At 43.4% G+C, this 21,253-nt stretch overlaps 1 protein-coding gene across 3 annotated transcripts in view; it reads right to left on the reverse strand.

The window, feature by feature from the left end:
• PIR (pirin) overlaps positions 1-21,253 on the reverse strand; it is a 92,395-nt gene that overhangs the window by 48,449 nt on the left and 22,693 nt on the right. For all 3 annotated transcript variants that reach the window (XM_014567260.2, XM_014567261.2, XM_006194199.3), the window contains exons 4-5: positions 14,724-14,807; positions 12,604-12,810 (exon numbers count right to left, since the gene is read on the reverse strand). In XM_014567260.2, coding sequence (XP_014422746.1) covers positions 12,604-12,810; positions 14,724-14,807 — 291 coding nt within the window. The remainder of the gene's footprint in view (positions 1-12,603; positions 12,811-14,723; positions 14,808-21,253) is intronic.

Below are 21,253 nucleotides of genomic sequence, written 5' to 3' on the forward strand. Positions count from 1 at the left end.
TGCCGTGGGTACACAGAACTGAATTCATCATACATCATCACGCCATGGTCTACAGCACATGCTCACATACACCCATGAAAGTCCCTCTTGTTGGGTATTTTTTCTCCAACATCCCCCATCTCAACCCCATTCCCCCATCGGCTCTCAATCAAGCATACATAACAAACATTCCTCCAATGTACCTTCTGTATGTTTATTTAGAAAGACAGGTGTCTTTGAAAAATAAAGTGGTATTGTGTGCTAAACTGTTTCCTTGTTCTCACATATTTCACATTATTTCCTGAGATCTAATAATATAGCTATAAGTAAATATAATCCAGAGCTTCCAGCAGCCATATCGTTTCCACAATATGTAACCAACATGTTTTATTTATCCATTCTGTTAAGTGGTCAAAACCTACATCATCTCTGACTGCTTTCTACCACCCATGATGCTGGAATGACCACCATCAAATGTCTACTCGGTGAAATTCTGCTAGAGTAAATATCTAGGAGCAGAATGGTTGGGGCATATCCTATATGCAGTGTCACAGCCTCACTAAGTAATGCTGGCTTGCTCGCCACAATGCATACAGTTACACTCACCTGCCATGCACGGAGCTTCTATCTCCTCCCATCCTTGCCAGCACTTGACAATACCCAACTTTCTTTTTTTCCATAAATTCATTTCTTTTGTATTTTAATAAGACTTTATTTTTGGACACTGAAATTTGAGCTACATATAATTTTCACATGTCATAAAACACTATTATTTTTTTGAATTTTTTCAACCATTTAAAAATATAAAAACAGTTCTCATCTCAAAGGCCCTACAAAAATAAGTGATGGGCCAGATTTGACCCACAGGCTGTGGTTTACCAACCCCTGCCCTCAAAGATAAAGATGGACAATACCCAACTTTCCAATTTTTGTCAACTTAAAGTGTGTTAAGTGGTAGCACATTATTATAATTCGCATTTCTCTGTGTACTGGTCAGAAGAACTCCTTTCCATATTCTTCTTAGCCTTCAGTAATTGGGTGGAGGATGTTCTTAAGACCTGGCACCTGGAGCTGCCACCAAGAGAAGCAACTAAGTTTTCAAGAAGGCACAAGTGTCTCCCCTCAGAGGATGGAAGACTACAGATGCAGGGCTTTGTTCTCCCAACCACGCTAATGCGCTGGGGCTTGACCACATACATCGATTTTCTGCAGACGTAACTGCTCTAGGGCTTGGAGATTTTGCTTGTGCAACAAAATTTCATGGAACCAGGGCTGCTATTGCAATAAATGTGTCTCCTATTATCTTCTGGGATGTTTTTAAAATGAGACAAATGAGAATCGGGGTAGAATGAATTCAAGTTTGGCAGTCCTTATAGAGCCACATCCAGTCCAGGGGAGGCAACCCAGGCTACTGTGCTTATAAAGAAAAAGAAAAGTCCATATTCTACCCAAGCAAAGCAGAATTTCCACTGGAGAAGGATGCTTTGGGATTTTATTGAGAATGTAAGTTTTAATGAGAATTTCTTTTGACTTGGCTTATAAAGGCAAAGGGTTTTAGATCAGAACTTCACTTTCTTCTTAGAAATCTGATGATGGGGTATGTTCAAATTGGGGATATTTTAAAATTCAGATATTTCTTATCCTATCACTTGGGCTTCTTAGACACCTCTCAACATGGCTGGAAATATTTTTGACAGGGAACAAGGCAGGAAGTCAATCTGCAGTCTAGAATATGGGTGTGTCTTGCTGTTAATTTAATGAAAATACTCTCTGTACCCATTTCAGATCTTTCTGGTTAGGAAAATTTATCCCAGAGAACAGAAGTTAGTTTTGGTGAGAGGAGGTCCTGGCTGATAAATTTCCCCTCTTCTTCCCTGGGGGGTGGGGGGGTGGGGGGCAGTCACTGCTATGTGTCAACTTCAGTAGGTTAAGAGAACAAAACGCTGGGGAATATTAAAGGAGCATCCAGACCCCTCTCCAAGGTCCCCATGAGGCAACACTGCCGGCTGCACTCTGCCCTCCTCCCTCATCCCTGGGGGTGGACGGGAGAGGGGAAGGATGGCATCCTGCTGGAGGGGATAATTCAAGAAACTGAACACGCTCAGCTCACACCCTTCTGGGCTTTTTTCTCTCCTCTTCTGCCATGAGGTAATACGCCTGCCTTTGCAAAGGATGCCTATGGCTGTCTAGCCCTGCCCAGACATGTTTAATGAAGTGGGGGAAATATTAAGAAGCCCCAAAGGTCTCAGACACAAGTCACTTGCTCTTATCCAGATTTTACTGGGAATAAAGATGATGTTTGGTTCCCTATCTGGACAACTTCGCAGAGTCTACCTATCAAGTCATCCTGAACCTGGGAGGGGAAGGAGTATGCCGGCACCTCAACTCCGCAAATCTCACTTCTATCCAATTTAAGTCCTCTTCTGGTTCTGTCTGGCTGACAGACTCCATCAGTTAAAGCCTTTGAAAACATTTAATCACAGTCACCAGGAACTCTCATTCAAAACTTCTTCTGGACTGATCAGTACCAGATGGCTTCAAATCAGTATCTGATGCTGTGAAAATCTACCAGCCAAGTCTCGGAGTTACTCAGAAACACTCAAAGTCCCCAAGGCAGACGAAGACGTAGGTAGGTACTGACTCCTGACAAGCAGAGCTGCCACAGCCAGGCGTGGACGCTGCTAGGGAAAAGAATCCAGTCAGAAGGACTCAACTGGCAGAAACTCTAACTGGTGGCGGCGGCGGAGTGGCAGGGGTGGGGAAGGAGGGGCGGTCTACAAGAAAACACTCTGGTGGAGAGCAGGTGGAAAGGCACAAAAATCAAAGCTAAAGGAATCAAGATGGATTTAAAAGGTGTTGGGCTATTTTTCTTCTTCCTTTTCACAGCCTGGCTCTTCCTCTCTGTGGATAGCTTCTTGCAATCACAGAATAGCAGAAGGGGATGCCAGCATCGTTCTTAGACCCCAGAGATGCAAGGAAAATTGACCATTGGCAGGTGTTTGAAGGTGGTGGAAAGGAAAGGCCCTGTTCTGGGTTTCCAAATGGTTTAGTTTAAATGGAAGCATTTAAACTTCTCCCGCTGCTATGTCTAGTTGGACCAGGAAAGAAAATTTGGGGTCACAGTGGTTTCCTTCCATAATGTTAAAAAAGAACATCTACATGGAAGCAAAGAGAGCAAGGGGGCTTCATGAAAAAGAGGCAAATAATTATTATTTGATTCTTCAATGAACCTGGACCTTAATCAATTCAAACAGCTTGATTCTCAACACGGCTACTCCAATAGACAGTGATGGGAGAGCACTGCATCTTCGGAGTTTGGCACTGTTTCAGTTTTGACCACTCAGAGGAGATAAAAGGTAGTGGAGACAAGAGAGCAATTACTCCAGGTGAAACATCATTGGCATCCTCATGATTTTTCTAAAGACACAAGAGAATGAAATTAAAACATTAAAAAAGGAGAGAAATAGAGAGAGAAAAATTACCAAATTACCAGAAAAGCATTACATGGAAGATGATAATAACTTTCATGCTTAAAACAATGAACATGTGTTTTGAAGGCCTCCTAAAAGCAGTGATTTATTCCACTGGACCCTCTCACACCTCCATGCAGAATCACTTTCACTCGTGTGGTCTCCTCTGCACTGTCTAGACTCTTTCCAACCTTCTTTGCCAACCCAGTTCATTCCTAGTATGTTAGGCCTGCTTTTCCTGACCCTTTCAGATTGGGTTGAGCCTCCCACCTACTCTGTCTTCCCCCAAACCCGCCACGTCTACTAGCCCGGCGACTCACCGCAGTGTCCTCGTGTTAGCAGTAGATGTGCCTGTCCCTGACTGTGCCCGCCTTGCTCCCTGATTTATTCCCTCTTTTTCTCTCACATCTTCACAGGGTCTGGCACACGGTTGGCTCTCAGTACCTATTTAATGAGCTCAACTGAACTATGGCAGCATAAATACCTTTCTGGAAAATTCTCCCAGTTCCCCAGTGGCCAGTGTGGAAGTCCTTCCAGGAATGGCGGGATCTGACAATTTCCTCATCTCATTTTACTAAGCCAAGGGAATACTCAACAGCCTGTGGTCTGCAATGGGTGGTGAAAGGAATTTTCTGCAATCTGAAGACCACACATTCTCCTCTATTAATGGAATTATCCCCATCAATGATTTCCAGCCTGTAAGAGCTGAAAATTTTAAATTCTTATGTGTCTTGGAGTACCTATACCTGACCACAGGAAAATTCTCAATTGAGCTTCAAGTAATCAGAATTCTATCTGATGCCAAACTTACTCATCACATTTTAGTGAGTTTGGTCAAACTGTTCAAAAGGGACATGATCCCAAGGACTTGTGTTTTGGTCAAAATACTGTATTTGTAGCTATTAACACCATAGCTTTACATGTGCTGGTACCAGTTTTTAAAATACCAACACACGCTTCATTTTGTATGTCATGCAAGAGCCTCCGAACTGGTGTTGCTTTTTTCACTGCAGTTAGAAAAAAAAAATCCATAATGTGTGCCTGGGGAAAGACTTATTATAACCTAAAAGTACAAGCTCTGCCAGCCAAAGAAGTGATGACAATGATATGTAGTGTCTGCTCACCTTTGTTGAAGGTGATCCCTTGCTTTTTATAGCTTTCATTATGCTCTTCGTCTAAATCCCCTGCTAACCTGTCACCCTGATTAGTAGGGCCAATGATGTATGAATGGCCCAGGATGGAACTTCCGGTTTAAAAGTATATGTATCCATCCTTCATTTACTGGCAGAAGAGGGCCTGTCGACATCACTGGAATGTTCTTCCTAGGTGATTAGGTCAGTGGGGACATCTTGAAGGAGTATGAACATCTGGCACCCTTCGTGCTCACCAACAATGGTATTTCTGGGGAGAGCGGGCTGCCCTGGGCAAAAGCAACCTCTGTACAGCTGATGTGAGCAGCTCCCGACCGCTGTTTATCTGAAAATTCCTAACTGCAAATGGAGTGCCAGCTACGGGTGTCAACTCAGGACAAGTTCTCTGGTGTCTTCTGAGTCACTAAACAAGACTAACAGACCTAACTGTGCCTGGTCTCAACGCTGACCCAGAAGCCAGTCTTGCACTTGTCTGTGGAATGAGGCTGATCATCTGCTCAGGCTACCCGGCCTGTGATGGGCAGGTCCTATGGTGTGAACTGCTTTGTGAGATTCAAGAGGAGACATGGTGGCACACGGCACCGCACCCAACCTTACCCTCTGACTATGCTATTGAAAACCCTGGGAGACACAGAGACAGGCCTACTCTACAACCAAGGTCAGCCTTAGGTAAAATCCAGGAGTAGACAAACTTGGTCTTGGATTTCCCTCCTCCCCAATAGTTTGTATCATTTCTTTCTGCCCCGCCAGGATCTGGTTGTTCACAGTTGCTCATGCAGTCCCCATCATGATCGCCAAATCGTGAGTGCACCCCTACCACCCAAGCCTTTTACACGAGCCATTGTAAGACACGACCCCTGCCCCACTCTCTTTTCTTTCTTTCCCTCCCTTCATCCACACAAGTGAAATCACTCCTCCTTCCTTCAGACCACCGTGGAAGTTTCCACACTGCTGTTCAAGCATTTTTGGAAAAGTGGCAGTTTCTTTTTATTTATTTATTTGGGGGGGGGGTGGATAATTAGGCTTATTTTTTTATTTTTAATGTAGATGCTGGGGATGGAACCCAGGGCCTCGCAGATGCTAAGCACACGCTCTACCACCGAGCTATACCCTCCCCCTTCGCATTTCTTGTATCACATGATACTTCTGATGTTGGCCCATTTCCTTCCCCAGCTAGACTGTGACCTTATTTGAGGACAGGGGTTGTATTTTATTCCCAGCGTATCTGCAGGGCACTGCACTATGTACACCCAGTAGATGCCCAATGACTGAATGAACAGAGCTCCCAGAAACATGGGACACATGAATTAAATGATACCATCAGTCCAAAAATCTCTTGGATGATGAAGACAGGATGGCTGCGTGGATCTAGGGCAGCTGAGAATGCTTCACCAAAGAGAGGGCACCTGGTTGGACCTCGGTGACTCCTAGCCAGGAGAGGGAGACGGCGAAATCCTCCCTTCCACATTGCTACCGGACTTGGCACTTGACAATAACTTGTCCCCTGACTGCTCTGCTTCCCCCTTGCCCTGTGTCAAAGGGAGAGCAGGAGGCTGCCTGCCTGTGTGACACTTCCTTTCCTCCCTCCCCACACCCACCCATTCAAATACATTTATTTAAAGTCTGAAAAGGGAAATTTAGCCCGCATTCATTTGGGTGACTCTGAATTTCTTAGGTGGGACTTTTTAAAAGCATTCCTCATAGTATCTAATTAAGCATGGACCATGAACGAAAAATCAATGGAAATAAAACCCAGAGGAAAATAAAGTTGTTTTCAGAAAGATAAAATGGCATTATTAAAAATCTTGGATTCCTAAAATGATCAAATCATATCAGGTTTCCAGAACTTTCCTCTTAGAGATGATGGCCATCCATTTTTTTAAAAAATATCTACTGAACAACTAATGTAACATTGACTACTACAGTATTTTCCATAGCTCTTTTCTCTTATATTTGTACCTGTTTTTCTTACACTGAAAATCTTGATTTGTAAAAATGTTAACAGATTTACTCACTTGTTTTATTTCATATGAAAATTTTAAAGTTTTATATTGTTTTAAAATTGTAATGCCAACACTAACAATAAAAGTACAAAATGAAGTTTAAAATATTATGCTGTTCTTTCTGCCTTTAGAAGATATCCCACAAAAACTGTACAGTCAGAGAACTCTGTTTAAAAGCTCTTAAAATAAATATTTTCTCTGTGTGGTTATGTTGCTGTTATCTTTACACAGTTTTTACCTTCATTTGTTTCCGTTTATTTTTCATTTTCAGATGTGGGTTTTTTTTTCCTTTTCTGGTTGAACTTAATATTTTAGATACGTAAACCTTTACATCTTTCAAAATTAAAAATAAAAAGACATACTGAGAGAAGTCTCCAGTCCAGCCTTACCCCCTCCCACCCAAAAGGGAACGCTTTATGAAATATCCAGTTTTTAAGACTACCACAGAGTGCTCTGATTTATAAATACAATCAGTTCACGTCAAGGCCTCTGGAAGAGATAATACCTTTCTGAGCAAGTCTTATTTTCCCTGTTACCCCAAGTTCCCCTTGTCAGAAACCCCACCACCAGCTCACAACCTCTGCCACTGGGGCAAAGAGGCTATCCATCACTCCTTCTTATGAACTTGCTGGAATACTACAAAGGAAAAAAAGGGGGAGGGGGTTCCTGTGTTACCTGTTTACTGGTTTTTAAAGATGCTACCTTGAGAAGCTGTTCTTCTGGGCTTGGGAAGGAAAGAGAGGCCTCCCATGGGAGGGGGTCTGCTTTCCCCATAACCATGTGACCAGAAGCAAAACCCAGAAAGGCAGGGGAGGGGAGGAGTGGAGAATTTGGAGTTAACTGTCAAGTTGGCAAGACCATGTAATACTGCTGGATACAACTAAAAAATCAAATTTCCCCTGAAATAGAGAAATGGGTACAAGGTGTCCATTTCTAAGTTTACTGTCCAGTATTCCGATTGCCAAAAACACACTGCTGTTTGGACATGCTATAAAAAGTATTTCCCTGAAAGCCGCAACAAGCATATGTTTTTAAATCAAATTAAGATAGAAGATACACTGACAAAATTATACACTGGTGATTAAGTGTTTCAAATGACATTCTGCCCTTAGAGTTTCCTGGATGAAAATAAAAGCTGGGAAATGTGGTGGCCAGCTGTTTCTCTCTCATTCTAGGGTAGAAAAAAATCACAGGTGTCAATCAATGGCCCACCCCCACTCGGAGACACCTTCAGCTCTCCGAACTGGAGGTGACGATCACAGGCTTGGTTACAAATCCCATGCCAGCACACAACCAACATGGGCAGACTAGTGCGCACGGTGATTTTTGGCCCGGGGGACTCGGGGTCTTCCAATGCCCCACGGAGCTAAACCAGGGCCAGGAAGAGAGGCGTGGCCCACAGGGATGCACTGACAGCTAATAAGCGTGTCTCCTACTCAAGATCCGGCCACGCCCTGAAACCCAGAGGAAAGATGCTACGGCAGATAAGGGGACCACGAACCTCCAAACCTCTGTTCGTCATTGCTGTCACTGCTTGAATTTAGGAAACCTGCAGGGAACGACCTGGGTCTTACAAAACAACCTAGTTGTCACATTTAAAGAAAAAAAATCAATCTGGTTTTTATTTCCCTACTTCCTAGTCCCTCAAATTGTTTGTTTTATTTGAATATATAATTTAGCTAATTTTATTGTTCCCTCAACTTTCTAGTTAGCTCATCTGAAGCTTGCTGCAGTCATTCTTAATCCCTATACTGTCCGTCTTCTTACTGCTTTACCCTAGTTTCTCTCATTCCAGCATTCATTTACACTTTAATGCTTTCACTTAATGCACCCAGAAGATATTTATTGATTGCCTTGTATGTATGAGGCACTGTTTCGGGTGCCGGTAGCACAGTGGTAAACAAGATCTGGGCAAATTATGTGAGATGCTTGGCAAACTCTTTTGGAAAGTGAATTTGTACGATTTTGGTTATCATCTAATACACAAACATACAGTCTGTCCATCAGAAGGAAGCTTCTTCTTGTCATGTCTGCAGGCCACATGAACACTGCACAAAGCTTCTGCCAAGAAGTAAAAGCAGCAACCATTTATAAAGGGTTTACAGTATACCAGGGACTGTTCTTTACCCATAGTAACCAAGTTAATCTTCCCAACGACTGTCTGGGTCTTTATAATTATCTCCATTTTACAGATGAGAAAACTGAGGCCCAGCAAGCTTACATGAGTGCTCTGGCCTTGAACTTGGCAGTCTGACTCCAGACTGCCTTTTTCTGACCCTTCTGGGGTTGAGGCCTCCTTAAGGTTGGCTTCTGATATAATGGAATTTAAAACAGCAGTTGGGAAAAGAATCACGTTCCAGAGAGAACTGGCAATAAATATGCCTGATTGGCTGCCTGATAAGGATGGAATGGGGGTTTGGAGAATTTCATACTCTCATGAAATAAACATGTGATTTTTCTGACCTTCCAGAAGTGACAGAAACTATCTGCAGTATCCCATTTTTATCTTTTCCCCTCTTCAGCCTTCAGACCAGGCTGTCCTGGCAGAATCTTGCTCAAAATTGGCTGTGCCTGCCCAAGGGCTGAAAAAACATATAACCTGGGAAACAGGGACACATCTACCTTTGGGAATATCGAAAGGTAAGTTGTGTTGCTTGCAAAAGCTTATAGCACAAACCCCTCTCACCATTTTTGTAGATGTGGGAACTGAAGTCCAAAAAGGCTAAAGATTTGCCAAAAGCCACAGAGCTGGACCTTAACATCTTCTATAGGCACCTCATCAAAGTGTTCCTCATGATAAGTAAACTCTCGGGTCTTGGATCCCACAGACATCACACATATCACAGACCATGGTCCCCGGGACCACAGCATCAGTATCACCTGGGAGCCAGTTAGAAATGCAGGCTCTCAGGCCTCACCCAGACCTCCTGAATCAGAATCTGCATTTTAACAAGAGCCCTGAGTAACCCATACACATATTAAAGTTGGAGAAGCGCTGGCATAGTCACTAATTCCATTTTCTAGACATTTCAGTTGCAGGGGGGGTGTTGGTTATAAACACAGCAAACTCTTAAAAGGTGTATTCTCAGCCTCACTTCGTAATTTAACTTAAAATTATCTTCCTGATGCAAAACAATCTTTAGTTTGTTTTTATGGTAGACCTAGACTTTTTAAGATTCAATCACTCCTTCATGAGCAGATATTAAAGCTTCAGATGTGCAAAACTACATTTCTTAAGAGACCCAGAAAGAAATGGCCAATACCCCCCATCTTTACAATGACTCACACCAGTGTCTTTTCTTCAGAGCAGGTTAATGAATTACTTACCTTTCCCAAATCCCAGCAAGTCCCTTTAGCCTAGACAGCAAACATAGAGCTCAGCCTAGCTCCTGCCCAAGTTAGCACAAAGCGATACAAGAATAGCAGCTACCATGTATGTAGTGCTTACAACGTGTCTGGCGCTGTTTTGATAACCTGAAGTATAAATCACTTCATCCTCACAGCAACCCTGTTTTACAGAAGAAGACAATGAAGCAGAGAGGTTCAGTGGTTTCCCTTAGCCACACAGCTAGCTCATGGTGGGGATCCTAATCCAGGCTCTCTGTCGCTGAGTCCATGCTGGTAACCACAGCACCACACTGCCTCTCAAAGTCCAAATTAATGCTGCCCAGGGTTCCAAAAGTCCCTTATTAAAATGCTCTCATAATAAAGACTGATCACTTATTTAGGAGAATGTAATTCACTTCAGAAGTTTGACTTGACAAAAAGAGAGACAGCAGCTACTAAGACACTATCTTGCAAAGTTAAAGTGTTACCTCTGGTCTCTAACTCTTGCTTGTGATTGCAAGACCACGCGGTCTGCTGCTTGGAAGTGCTTTAAAATGTCTTGCCTATAATTGGAACCAGCTCTGACATTAAAATTGCATTGTGTTTTCTACAAATGAGAAGCAGTTGTAAACGCTAGGATTCGTGTATGGCTGGCTCTGATTATCCATTAAATCAGTGGTCTAATTTCTCTTTTCAGCATCAGACAGCTCAACTCTTTTTGTAAATGAAATCTTAAAGACAATTCCAAAATACATGATTGGGCAGAGACTTGTGCTTTGGTTGAGGTGGAGAGACGGAAATCTCTTAACCTTCACCATCTGCCTCAGCATCCCCTGAAGGCCTGTCCCTAGAGGCCTAGAATTCTGAAAACACAGAATTTAAAACACCAGAGGGAAGCAGAATGAGCTGCTTTGCTTAGAATCTCCCTGTCTGATTCTACACGCGGCCGTGTCTCTGCCTTACACCTAGAAGACCTTACAGCACCTGAATTCTCCCCGGCAAAGCTGAAGAGAAGGAAAGTCTTGAGATACAGTTGAAAAGGGCACTGCCCAATGCTTGGCAAAACAGAAATGGGTCACAAAAACACAATGCTGTGCGGTGCACCAGAAACTGACACATTGTAACTGACTATACTTCAATAATTTTTTTAAAAAGATAATTAACCTAAAAAGAAAAACACACAATGTAGGGTGATGCTTCTAATTGCAAAGTAGACAGCAGTCAGATATATATGCTTAACAGGGAGTGAATTTTGATTTTTTTTTCCCTCAATCACTTCTGTTTGCACTGGAAACACCAAGTACAGTAACACTGAAACCGAGACACAGGACAGGTAAATAACTGTGGTCATAGTGCAGGAAACCACAAAACCAGTAAGTCCTCGCCGATGATCGTGACCAACCTGTTGACCATGAATGCATCCCACTGCCCAGCCACGATCCCTGTGGGTGCATACACACAAAATTTAAATTCAAATAAATTACTTCAAATAGTTTCAAGTGCTGCGTGCCCACAGACAGAACGGCGAAGTGGTTCTCAGTACGATGATGCTCTGGACACCAGGTGACAACAAGAAGCATGGGTGGACCTGGAGGTCAGGGCCCCTTCCCAGATCCCCGGATCCCTTTTAACCGTTTCTGTACCTCCACCCCAAACTCAGTGGCTGTAAGTGATGGCTTACAGTAAAGGAGCATGAAAGCGCAGCTCCCTTGCTCAGGGTGGCTCAGGACGACTCAGAGGCAAACTGATCCCAGAGTCCCTGCCTTTGAGACTTTGCCTGAGATGACATTCTTGCTTGGCCACTTTCCCTTCCCTGTCTGGGTCCCTTTTTCCGTTCCCCTAGGGGCACCTCCTTTAAAATCACTTACACATGAATGGTCGTCTCCGGGCTTGCCTCTGGGAAACCCCACCTAACAGAGCACGCTGCCCGGCTCACTACCCAGCTGGCCATGACCTAGGATGGCTCGGTGTGAGGAATCCGGCCTCCCAGCAGCAGGTCAGGTGTGCAATGAACATACCCCAAAAAATTTAGCCAAAATTGATCTTATTTGATTAAAAGGTGGGACCCGAAACCTAAAGCCTCAGTTAAGAAGAATGTACCATGGATTAAATAAATGTTTGAGTTAATTTTTTAAAACACCTTCTATGATGTAGTAGTGTGCTGTCCTTACTAAGCTGAGCACAAATAATTTAAGCAGATCTGCAGAGAAGGGAGGCAGTTTTAGGCTTTGTTTCCTAAACGTGGCACTATAAAAATGAGCTATAAACGAAAGGAAAACAGGCTAAATCTGCACACATATTAAGATGTATCTTGAAAATTGCTTTTTTACCAAATTCTTTTCTTTTTAAATTTTTTTAAAATATGGAAGTATTGGGGTTTGAACCCAGGACCTCCTGCATGCTAAGCATGTACTCTATCACTGAGCTATTCCTCACCCTGCCCCACCATTCTTTATGAGATTGCTTTCCTGTAATTTTTCTAACTCTAAGGGTTTGCATGTGGCAAAAAAATTCTGCATTCCCCTAGGTTCCCCTTATTCTGATACTTTTGAAGCAAGTCCATCCCATGGGACCTGAACTGTGATAAACCCGGTGAGAGGTGCTGATCCAGATGGGGCCAGACTCTGGTCAAAACACAACCCTAGCTTTCACCAACACAAAAGCACGACTTACCTTGATTCCCAGAGCTTCTCCAGAAATGACAGCCACGGTCACACCATCCTTACTGGGTTTAGGGATTTCGTTGCTTTTCAGTTCCTGGTACCGGGGCTCCACCATCTTCTGTGAGCTCCTCAAATTAACCCACAGTTGTAGGCCATGGACTGGCTCCTCTGAGCAAGGCATCTCGGCGTGCACGATGCCCTGGCCCGCGGTCATCCACTGCAGACACCAGAGAAACAAGCAGGAAATGTAACCCAGCCTCTTGTGAATCCGCAGGTGGGACGCTCTGTTAACTAAGCATGGCCCCTTACAAGTAAGTGCTGCCTTCTGAGCCCCCCCACCCTGGGCATCATGAGGAATAACAAAAAAACAGGGACAACTGCTGGGGCCCTTTCCAGTTTTCCAAATGTGTGCCATACTGCCACGTGGGAAATCAAAGCATCAGATCTGGAATTCACACAAATGAAAGAATACTCTCTTAGGTATCTCTGAGTCTTAGATTGCAGTCCAAGATGGGGAGTTGCAGGGAGATACTACACTGGGGAATGCTCTTAAGTTTAAAAAAAAAAAAAGCAAGACTGGGCAGGGGGAGAAGCCAACCATCAATGCGGTTACAGTGGAGGCCTCAGCCAATTCAATGGGGAGCTCTGGAGTTAGATGAAACTTCAGCACTGTCCCAAAGTGAGGCGAGGTGGCCGAGTTTTTCTATCCCCACATCAGCAAACCATGGACTGGGGCCAGGGCGGGGGGGGGGGGGGGGCACCTCCCAGCAGGGAGCACAAACTTGGGAGAGAGCAGTGCCCCGGATGAGAGGCAGCTGAGAGTCACCAGCTGCTGATATTCACAGCAGCTGGAGGATACAAGCGTGGGCCTGGAGGAATGTGCTGAGGCCCCCGGAATCCACCACACCATCAATGGCGGACTTGAGTTAGCTGGCTCAGTTCTGGTAATGGAGACCTCCCTACTCGGAGGAACCGTTACTGCCCTTGCTGTTACGCAGATTTTTCAAGCATTTATTTATTGCTTTCTTAACAGCATATTAGGGGCCAGCCCCAGACACTAACCTTGGAATCCGGAGATGAAGGGATGGAACATGACAGATAAGTTTCCTGCCTGTCTTAGCTTGGGTTCTCCCACCGAAGATCCTGAGACAAGGGCTTAAGTGCAAGGAGGAGATGTGGAAAGTGATGCAAGAAGCACAAGGAAGAGCAGGAAGACTGAGAGAGGCACGGGAGAAAGCCACAAAGCGAAGTTAATGAGCAGATTACAACTGTGCGCACCTGAGGCTCAACCCCACTGGAAACCATGCCGATGCAATGAGAATTGTTGCAAGGCAGGCAGCAGAATCCACTTTCGCGGTCACACCCAGTCATACCTATATGTTCTTCTCTGGTGAGAAGTTACTGTTGACTTTTGGCCATGACTCTTTATCCTTTTGCTTTTTTGCCTTTAAATTTCACATTCATTGAAATACCACAATTCAAGTATGTGCAGTTATCATCCCACAACATGTGTAAATGATCTCAGAAAGTACCTGATACAGAGTCCAGGCAAAAAAGTGGCAAAGATAACCCAAGAATTTCCTGGGGATTTTAATTGTAACACATCTTGGACAGGGCTAGGATGGTGGCCATGTTTGGGTCATTATCTTAAGTAACAACACCTACCCCTGTAAATGAACTGGGAGAGAAACAGTAAATTGTTTCAAAAGCAGCAGAGAAGTCTAGAAAGATGAAGACTGAAACAGGCACACCGAAGGTGCCAGCTGGGACATCATGAGTGACCAGGACCTGAATGGCTTCGGGAAAGGTGTGGGGAGCAGTGCTGAGAGGCCAACCCTGATTTCGGTGAGTGGAGGATGGGATGGAAGACAAGGAATTTGAGACCATGACTTGATTACTCTTGAGAAATGTAAGAAAAAGACGAGCTGAGATGATTACGGGAGTCAAGGAAAGCACGAGAGAGGAATACAAGAGACCTGTGTAGGTTTCCAGGCAGAGTGGAAGGAGTCATAGAAATGGAGAAGTCAAAGATGTAATGGGAGGGGAGGCGATGAATATACCGGAAGTGTGTGAGACTGAGCATGCGCACCCAAAGACTGAACTCATCAGCAATTCCTCTCTTGGCGATACCTGCAGGTCTCCTGGGTTCAACTGACCAGCATGTCCACAGAAGTCTTCATGGGCCATGCTGCCCCCTTCCAGGAGGTAAGATACCTTGGAAAAAACAAATGGAAGGAAAAGTCAGCATAGGAGAGCTATGAAGAGTTGTTCACCTTTTCCACTGAAAATGTGTTGAGAAGACTGCCAGGAGCAACTGACACAGTAGATCGAGCTGAGGGAATGAACCTCAGTGACAGAGCCACGTGAGCCCATGAAACGTCTCTGAGACAATTTCACATAGGTGCCCCTTCCGCCAGGAGGATGCAGCCCTAAGCACCTAGAGCCCCCAGCCCGGTGAGAGGGGCCCCCGACTCATTCCCTTAGCCCAAGACTCTGCCACAGGGGGTCCTAGAACTCAGGGTGAAAGAGAGGCAGCTCCTATTGAAACAGCAGGAACCCTGTTACAAGGCCATGTTCACCCACGGGTGTGGGAGGACAGATCTCAGGTCTCCACACCTTCCTCTCAAAGCTGATTTGAGAAATCTTCCTCTCTAACACCAGGCACACCAACTCGCAAGGTGCTCCATAAATGTTGGCGAAATATGTCACATAAATTCATATAAATTAAAGCCACCTCTTCCAGAGGCATATCCATAGTAAATCTTGAAGAAAGAAAAATACTATATGGTATCACTGATACATGGAATCTAAAAAAATGACACAAAGGAACTTATTTACAAAACAGAAACAGACTGACAGACATAGAAAATAAACTTATGGATACCGGGGGAGTGAGGGGAAAGGAGTGGGGGAGGGATACATTAGGAGTTAGGGATTTGCAAATACTAACTACTATATACAATATAGATAAACAACAAGGTCGTACTGTACAGCACAGGGAACTATATTCAATACCTTGTAATAACCTATAATGAAAAATACTATGAAAAGGAATATATAAAAATATATGTAACTGAATCACTATGCTGTACACCAGAAAGTAACACATAGTAAATCAAGTATACTTCAATAAGAAAAATAAATAAAAGTACTGTCCATGTTGAAATTGTGTGTTGTTCATCAGAGTAGCCACTAGCCACATGTGGCTAAGTTTAAAGTGATTAAAATTAAACAAAACAAAAAATTCAGCTCCTCAGTTGCACTAGTCACAATTCGAAGCAGCAGCCCCATGTGCCAAGTGGCCACCAGAGTGGATGGCATAGATTATAAGGCATCTCCTCCTTTGCAGAAAGTTCTATTTGACAACACTGATCTTGATAGGTAAATCTGAAAATCAGCAGTCAGCTATGGTAGGCATTTTGTGTGGGGAGCAAAACCTTCCTGGGAGCCTTTGCAATCACGGAGCCTCGTGGCGGAACAAGATGTCACCCATTCTAAACAGCACAAGAAAATCAAGCCCTTCTTATTTCGTTATTTCACTAAAAGGAAAAATCAAGCAACTCTGAAATTCTCACTTTTAAAGCTACTGTGATTATCCTAACAAAGATTTAAAAGACACCTAACTACTTAGAAAGGGTTTTAAATTACCCTGGGGACATGGTAACATTTGAAATGTATGACTTAATTCTGAAAGCTTAAAATGTTGTGTGTATGCTGGGGGTACTAGCTCTCTCTGTACAACTCTATTTAGACTCGACTTTCCATTTTGCACATTTTGTGCACATATATGAAATTCATCTGGAATTCCAACAAGAAATACCAATCAGCCTAAACAGTTCTGAGAAGTGTGAGCAAAACCATGTTTATCTGCAAACCACGCATGGCTCCCCACCTCAGGCTTATGGGTGACAACTCTGATCACTTATTTACCTTATTAGATGAAGTTTTCATATTCTAGCTATCCCAATACTTTCTTTAAAGCTTAATGTGTTTATCCTTTTTAATCCTGGAAATCTACTTCAAAATTCTATTTAACCATTATTAAGGAAGAGAACCAGAAAATGCAATCTGTAATTAAAATCCAAACATCTCTTGTAATTATGTAAGCCAGATCTTAATAATTTTTGCTCAAAGACCCATTCAACCAAATGTAACAGTTTAAATCAGTATTTAAAAAGAGTAAGTAATACTTTTTACCAACAAATCACAACTCTCCAAAACTACAAAAAGAAAGAGCAGAAATATGTTTCAACAGGAAAAAAACAAAAAAATATATACCCAAGAGGTAAGAGAAGAGAAAATATTTATGAAGATCTCAGCATACACATTAGATACTGCTGATTTACACAAATAAGATCATTTCCTCCTCCGTACAAGAACCCATTATATATGTCTGGGCCGGATTGTTTCTGTTGGCTATGTTTTCCGCTTTATCCTAAGGTATAAAAAGTAGACCTAATTAATCACTAGTCTTTTTTAATATGAAGATTCAGCAAGTTGTTGTGTAACTCCTAAGTGACCATGGGGTTTTGGTCATTTTCCTATACATTTGTGTATTTTAGGAAACAGCCGAAAGATGATCAATTCATAGATAGAAAACCTATGACGGAATAATTTTAAAATCATCAATTAAGATGGTAAGTTCACCAACAACAGCCATTTACGAATTCATTGAACAAACGGGCACTGAGGTCTGACGATGGAGAAGACAGATAAAGCAACTGATTTAGTGAAGTCCATACTCTCCTGCAGAAGAGAGTAATCAGGACTAAAAGATGGAGTAAGGGTCCTGCTGGATCAGTCTAGGAGAGTGTGAGGAGCACAGGAAGGATTTCGCTCCCACTTGGGTGCGAGGTGGAGCTTCTCAGAGGAGGGGAGATGGCAGTTAAGTCAGATCAAAAAAGTTGGCGGTTAAGGGGGGCTGGGAGTGTGTTCCAGGCATACGTGAAGACCAAGAAGTGAGGGTGCTCATGACTCATTCAAGAAATAAGAATGGCAAGAGAGAAGCCTAGATAGACAAGGGAGTCTCAAATAAAACTAAGCGGAGCACTAACACGAGATTCAGCCATGAGCTTGACTTCCCATGGCCATGTCCCGATCTGTATCACATGACTCCTGCTCCATCGGCAGTGCAGGGCCCTCCACAAAGTGTTAGTGAAAAGCTCCACTGCCCCTTCCCACTCCATGGAGGGTATTCCATGAGTGTGATCACTCCTCACCGTCTTGCACCATGGTGGGACAGGAACAACTTCACCTGATGGGTGGACTTGAAAGAAGAATCTGCGCTCGCGGAGCTGAGCCCTGCCTCTCCCCTTCCTCTCTGGGAATGTCTGCCCACAGAAGGCGAGGGTCCTCTTTTGCCCTTTGCCTCTGTGAGAAGGGCCTGCCCTGATGGCGGTGGCTCGCAGGGGTCCAGCACAGCCAGTGAGAGCTGCATAGTTGGCCTCAGTTTCAGGTGCAGGGTTCAGAGGCCCAGCTGCCTCCAGACAGAAGCCACACTCTCCAGTATCTGCTTCATGGCAAATAAAGGTAGACTCTTGTCTGCCCCCTTCCGTACTCTCAACGGGTTCAGAATTGAGGCCGGGAAAGCAGCCCAGTGTTCATTCGGCTTCCTCACACCCCCAGTGAAGGGCAGTGAAAGGCCTGACACCGTCAGGCTGCTGGAACCTCACACTGCAACCTTGTACCAAACCCACCTCTTCCCGAGCTCGCTGTATTGCGTGCCGACTCTTGCAACCCAGGATTTCTAGAACGCTTACTACAGTGCAAACCAAGGCTGGCTGACACCACAGCTCTCCATGCGTCCTCCTGCTGAACAATGTCACTGCGGTATACTGTGACCAGAATGGCCTCAGCAGCCACCTTTATCTCAGCAAGTGGCAGGCAGATGGCTCTAGAAACTGGACGTTCTAGGTTGTGATGGTTCATTTTGTGTCAACTTGACTGGGCTAAGGGAGGCCCAGATAGCTGGTAAAATATCATTTCTGGGTGTGTCTGTGACAGTGTTTCTGGACGAGGGTAGCATTTGCATCAGTAGACTGAATAAAGTCCCACTACCACTGTGCACTGGCGGGCATCATCCAATCTACTGAGGGTTCGAACAGAACAAAAAGGCGGAGGAAGGGCAAATTCTTGCTCTCTCTTTTTCAGCTGGGATGTCTTATCTTTTCCTGACCTTGGACATCCAAATTCTAGGTTCTCAGCAGGGCAAGGATGCATTTCCCAATAAATGGTATTAGAAAACGTGATTATACAAGAAAACAGAGTAAGCCCCCATTACATACAGAAATGTGTTCCTAACAGATTAATGATTTAAAAAATACATTTCTAAGATTTAAATCTAAGGAGACAGCAAAAATACAAAATGTCTGCACATATCTACCTTGGCAATGCTTATTATAATAGCAAAATCCAGGAACAGTCCAGATGATGAGTTAATAGGGTGTACTTAGCTAAATCATGCTACAGCCATGCAAGAGAATATTATTATGCAACTGTTAAAAAGTGATAGAGATCTCTATTTACTGACACAGAAAAATGAAATATTATTTAATCAAAAAAGCAGGCTACAGAAGAGCAATTTTATTTAAAGGGCTTACATGGAATGATGCATTTAAATGAGTACATTTAAGTAAAACTGTATGCGGTCATGTTGTGTACGCAAGTAAGTGCCTCGATGGACACGTGCCAAAATGTGAATGGTCATCCCCAGAAGGTTAGAACTGCAGGTACGTTGTATTGTCTGCTTTCCACTTTTCTGAAAGTGTGATATTTCTGCAATGAGTAGTTTGCTTTTATATTATGGAAACAACTTTTTTTATTTTGGAAAAATATAAAGATGCCACCACTAATCAGCAAATTAAAATAAGTGAGATGCTTTATTTGGCACAGACACTGGTGAATACTGGTTCCCTGTATAGATGAACCGGGCCCAGAAAGGAAGGCAGTGAGATGTAAGGGAAAACAAAAGAATCAGAAGAGTAACTCCATATTACCTGTGGGGACAATACAGCCAGCTCTGACTTTAATATGTTACTGTTGGGGTCGAGAGGTTCTTGCCCTGTCACAGAAATAATTCAGAGTCAAGACACAGAGATTAAGAAAGCAAAGCAAGGATTTACTAAGGGATAGACAGTAAGCTCTCAAGGAAAGAGCGGGCAGACCCAGGTGGGTGCCTGCCCCGAGTTTTCTTGGCAAGCTCCTTACATGAGTGTAAAAATGAATGGGCAGAATATTCATTGGTGGGGAGGGGTTTAGGGTCGTCTTCCGTGATCTTCATCCCAGCTCCACCTTCCCAGGTGGGGAGGACGGGTTTTTCATCCTTATGTAGTCTTGATAGGGAAGTTGGATTAGGTCATGATGAACAAAAGGTTACATTCGGATGGTGGGGATTCCTGTCCTGTCCCATGCTTCTGCCTCCAGGACACTTATCAACCCAGAAGGTATGGTTTTTTTAATCAGTCCAGAGAATCTTGCTTTTCTTGGTCTGTTCCAAGGACCCCTTTTGTTCACAAGATAGATGGTTTTCTGCCATGTGCCCATGTCCCCCTTTCTCTGCTCATATCTAGCTACCTGCCGGCTCTAACACTACTGGGTGGAGAAGACCTGGAATTATTATAGAGAGCGCTCATGCCAAAATAAGAATTAAGCACTTCGGATGCCATACAAAGCTTAAAAATTTCAGAGAACAAATAAAAAGCTTCCAAATGTCAAACAACCAGCCAAACCATCAGGAGTGGTATCTAGGATTGCTTTCCTTTCCCTGTTATGCATGCATTTTTAATTAAAATAACTGCATAATAAAGGCAATTTCCATTCTGTTTGGGCTGAAGCTCTCCTTTGGGTTCTCAAAGGAGTTTCTTTCCAATCCTGTTCTTTCCACCCTCAGAGATTTTTCAGTTATTCAGGCCTAGGGGCTTTCAAGTTGTTAATCATCTAAAAATATGTCAGGCAACTTTCAAAAGTAAATTGTGGTGAGCATGACTCATTTAAAGATGAAAATTCATGTGAAGACCAAAAGAGGTTTATTTGTTTGGGGGTTTTTTTTTTTTTTTTTTTGCAAATTTTATTTTAGAAAGCAGTTCCAACGCTGTTTCTAAAAGATTGAGAAGACCATTATCCCCTCTTTTCCTCTACTGTTGCGGTCTGGCTGTCCTCTTTTCCCGGTAACACAAAAGTAAATAGCGTTTTCCCTATCCCAAATACTGTAAAATCTGAATTAGAGAAGTCTGGCCACTGAAGCTTTACTGAGTCCATAATGCCTACTTTTCACTACTGAAAGCAAAATAAAGACACTTTTCACCTTTGGGGCAAGAAAAATCAGAAACCAAGGAAACTATTTATTATCTTTCATTGTATTTATTTATTTTTGCTAAGTGCGGTACATGCTACACTGAGACCTTAAGGAGACGTTAATGTCGACAGAGGATTAAAAAAAGAAAAAAAAAGCCTCAAGCAGTACTTTTGAGAGCTGACACGACCCAGATGATTTTTGAGGACATGACATAATCGCAAACACCTGGAGAACGGCCGTGGGTGGCTGGCGGAATTGGGAGTGTTAGGTTTAAACTCGAGAGTTGTGTGTGTCTAATTAAGTAAGAAATCTGTAATCTGAAACAGGTGTTTTCTTAAAGGACTTGACATGCTTCGTGGTCCTGCTT

This window comes from Camelus ferus, chromosome X (genome assembly GCF_009834535.1).
Source record: "Camelus ferus isolate YT-003-E chromosome X, BCGSAC_Cfer_1.0, whole genome shotgun sequence".
NCBI classification, from domain to species: Eukaryota; Metazoa; Chordata; class Mammalia; order Artiodactyla; family Camelidae; genus Camelus; species Camelus ferus.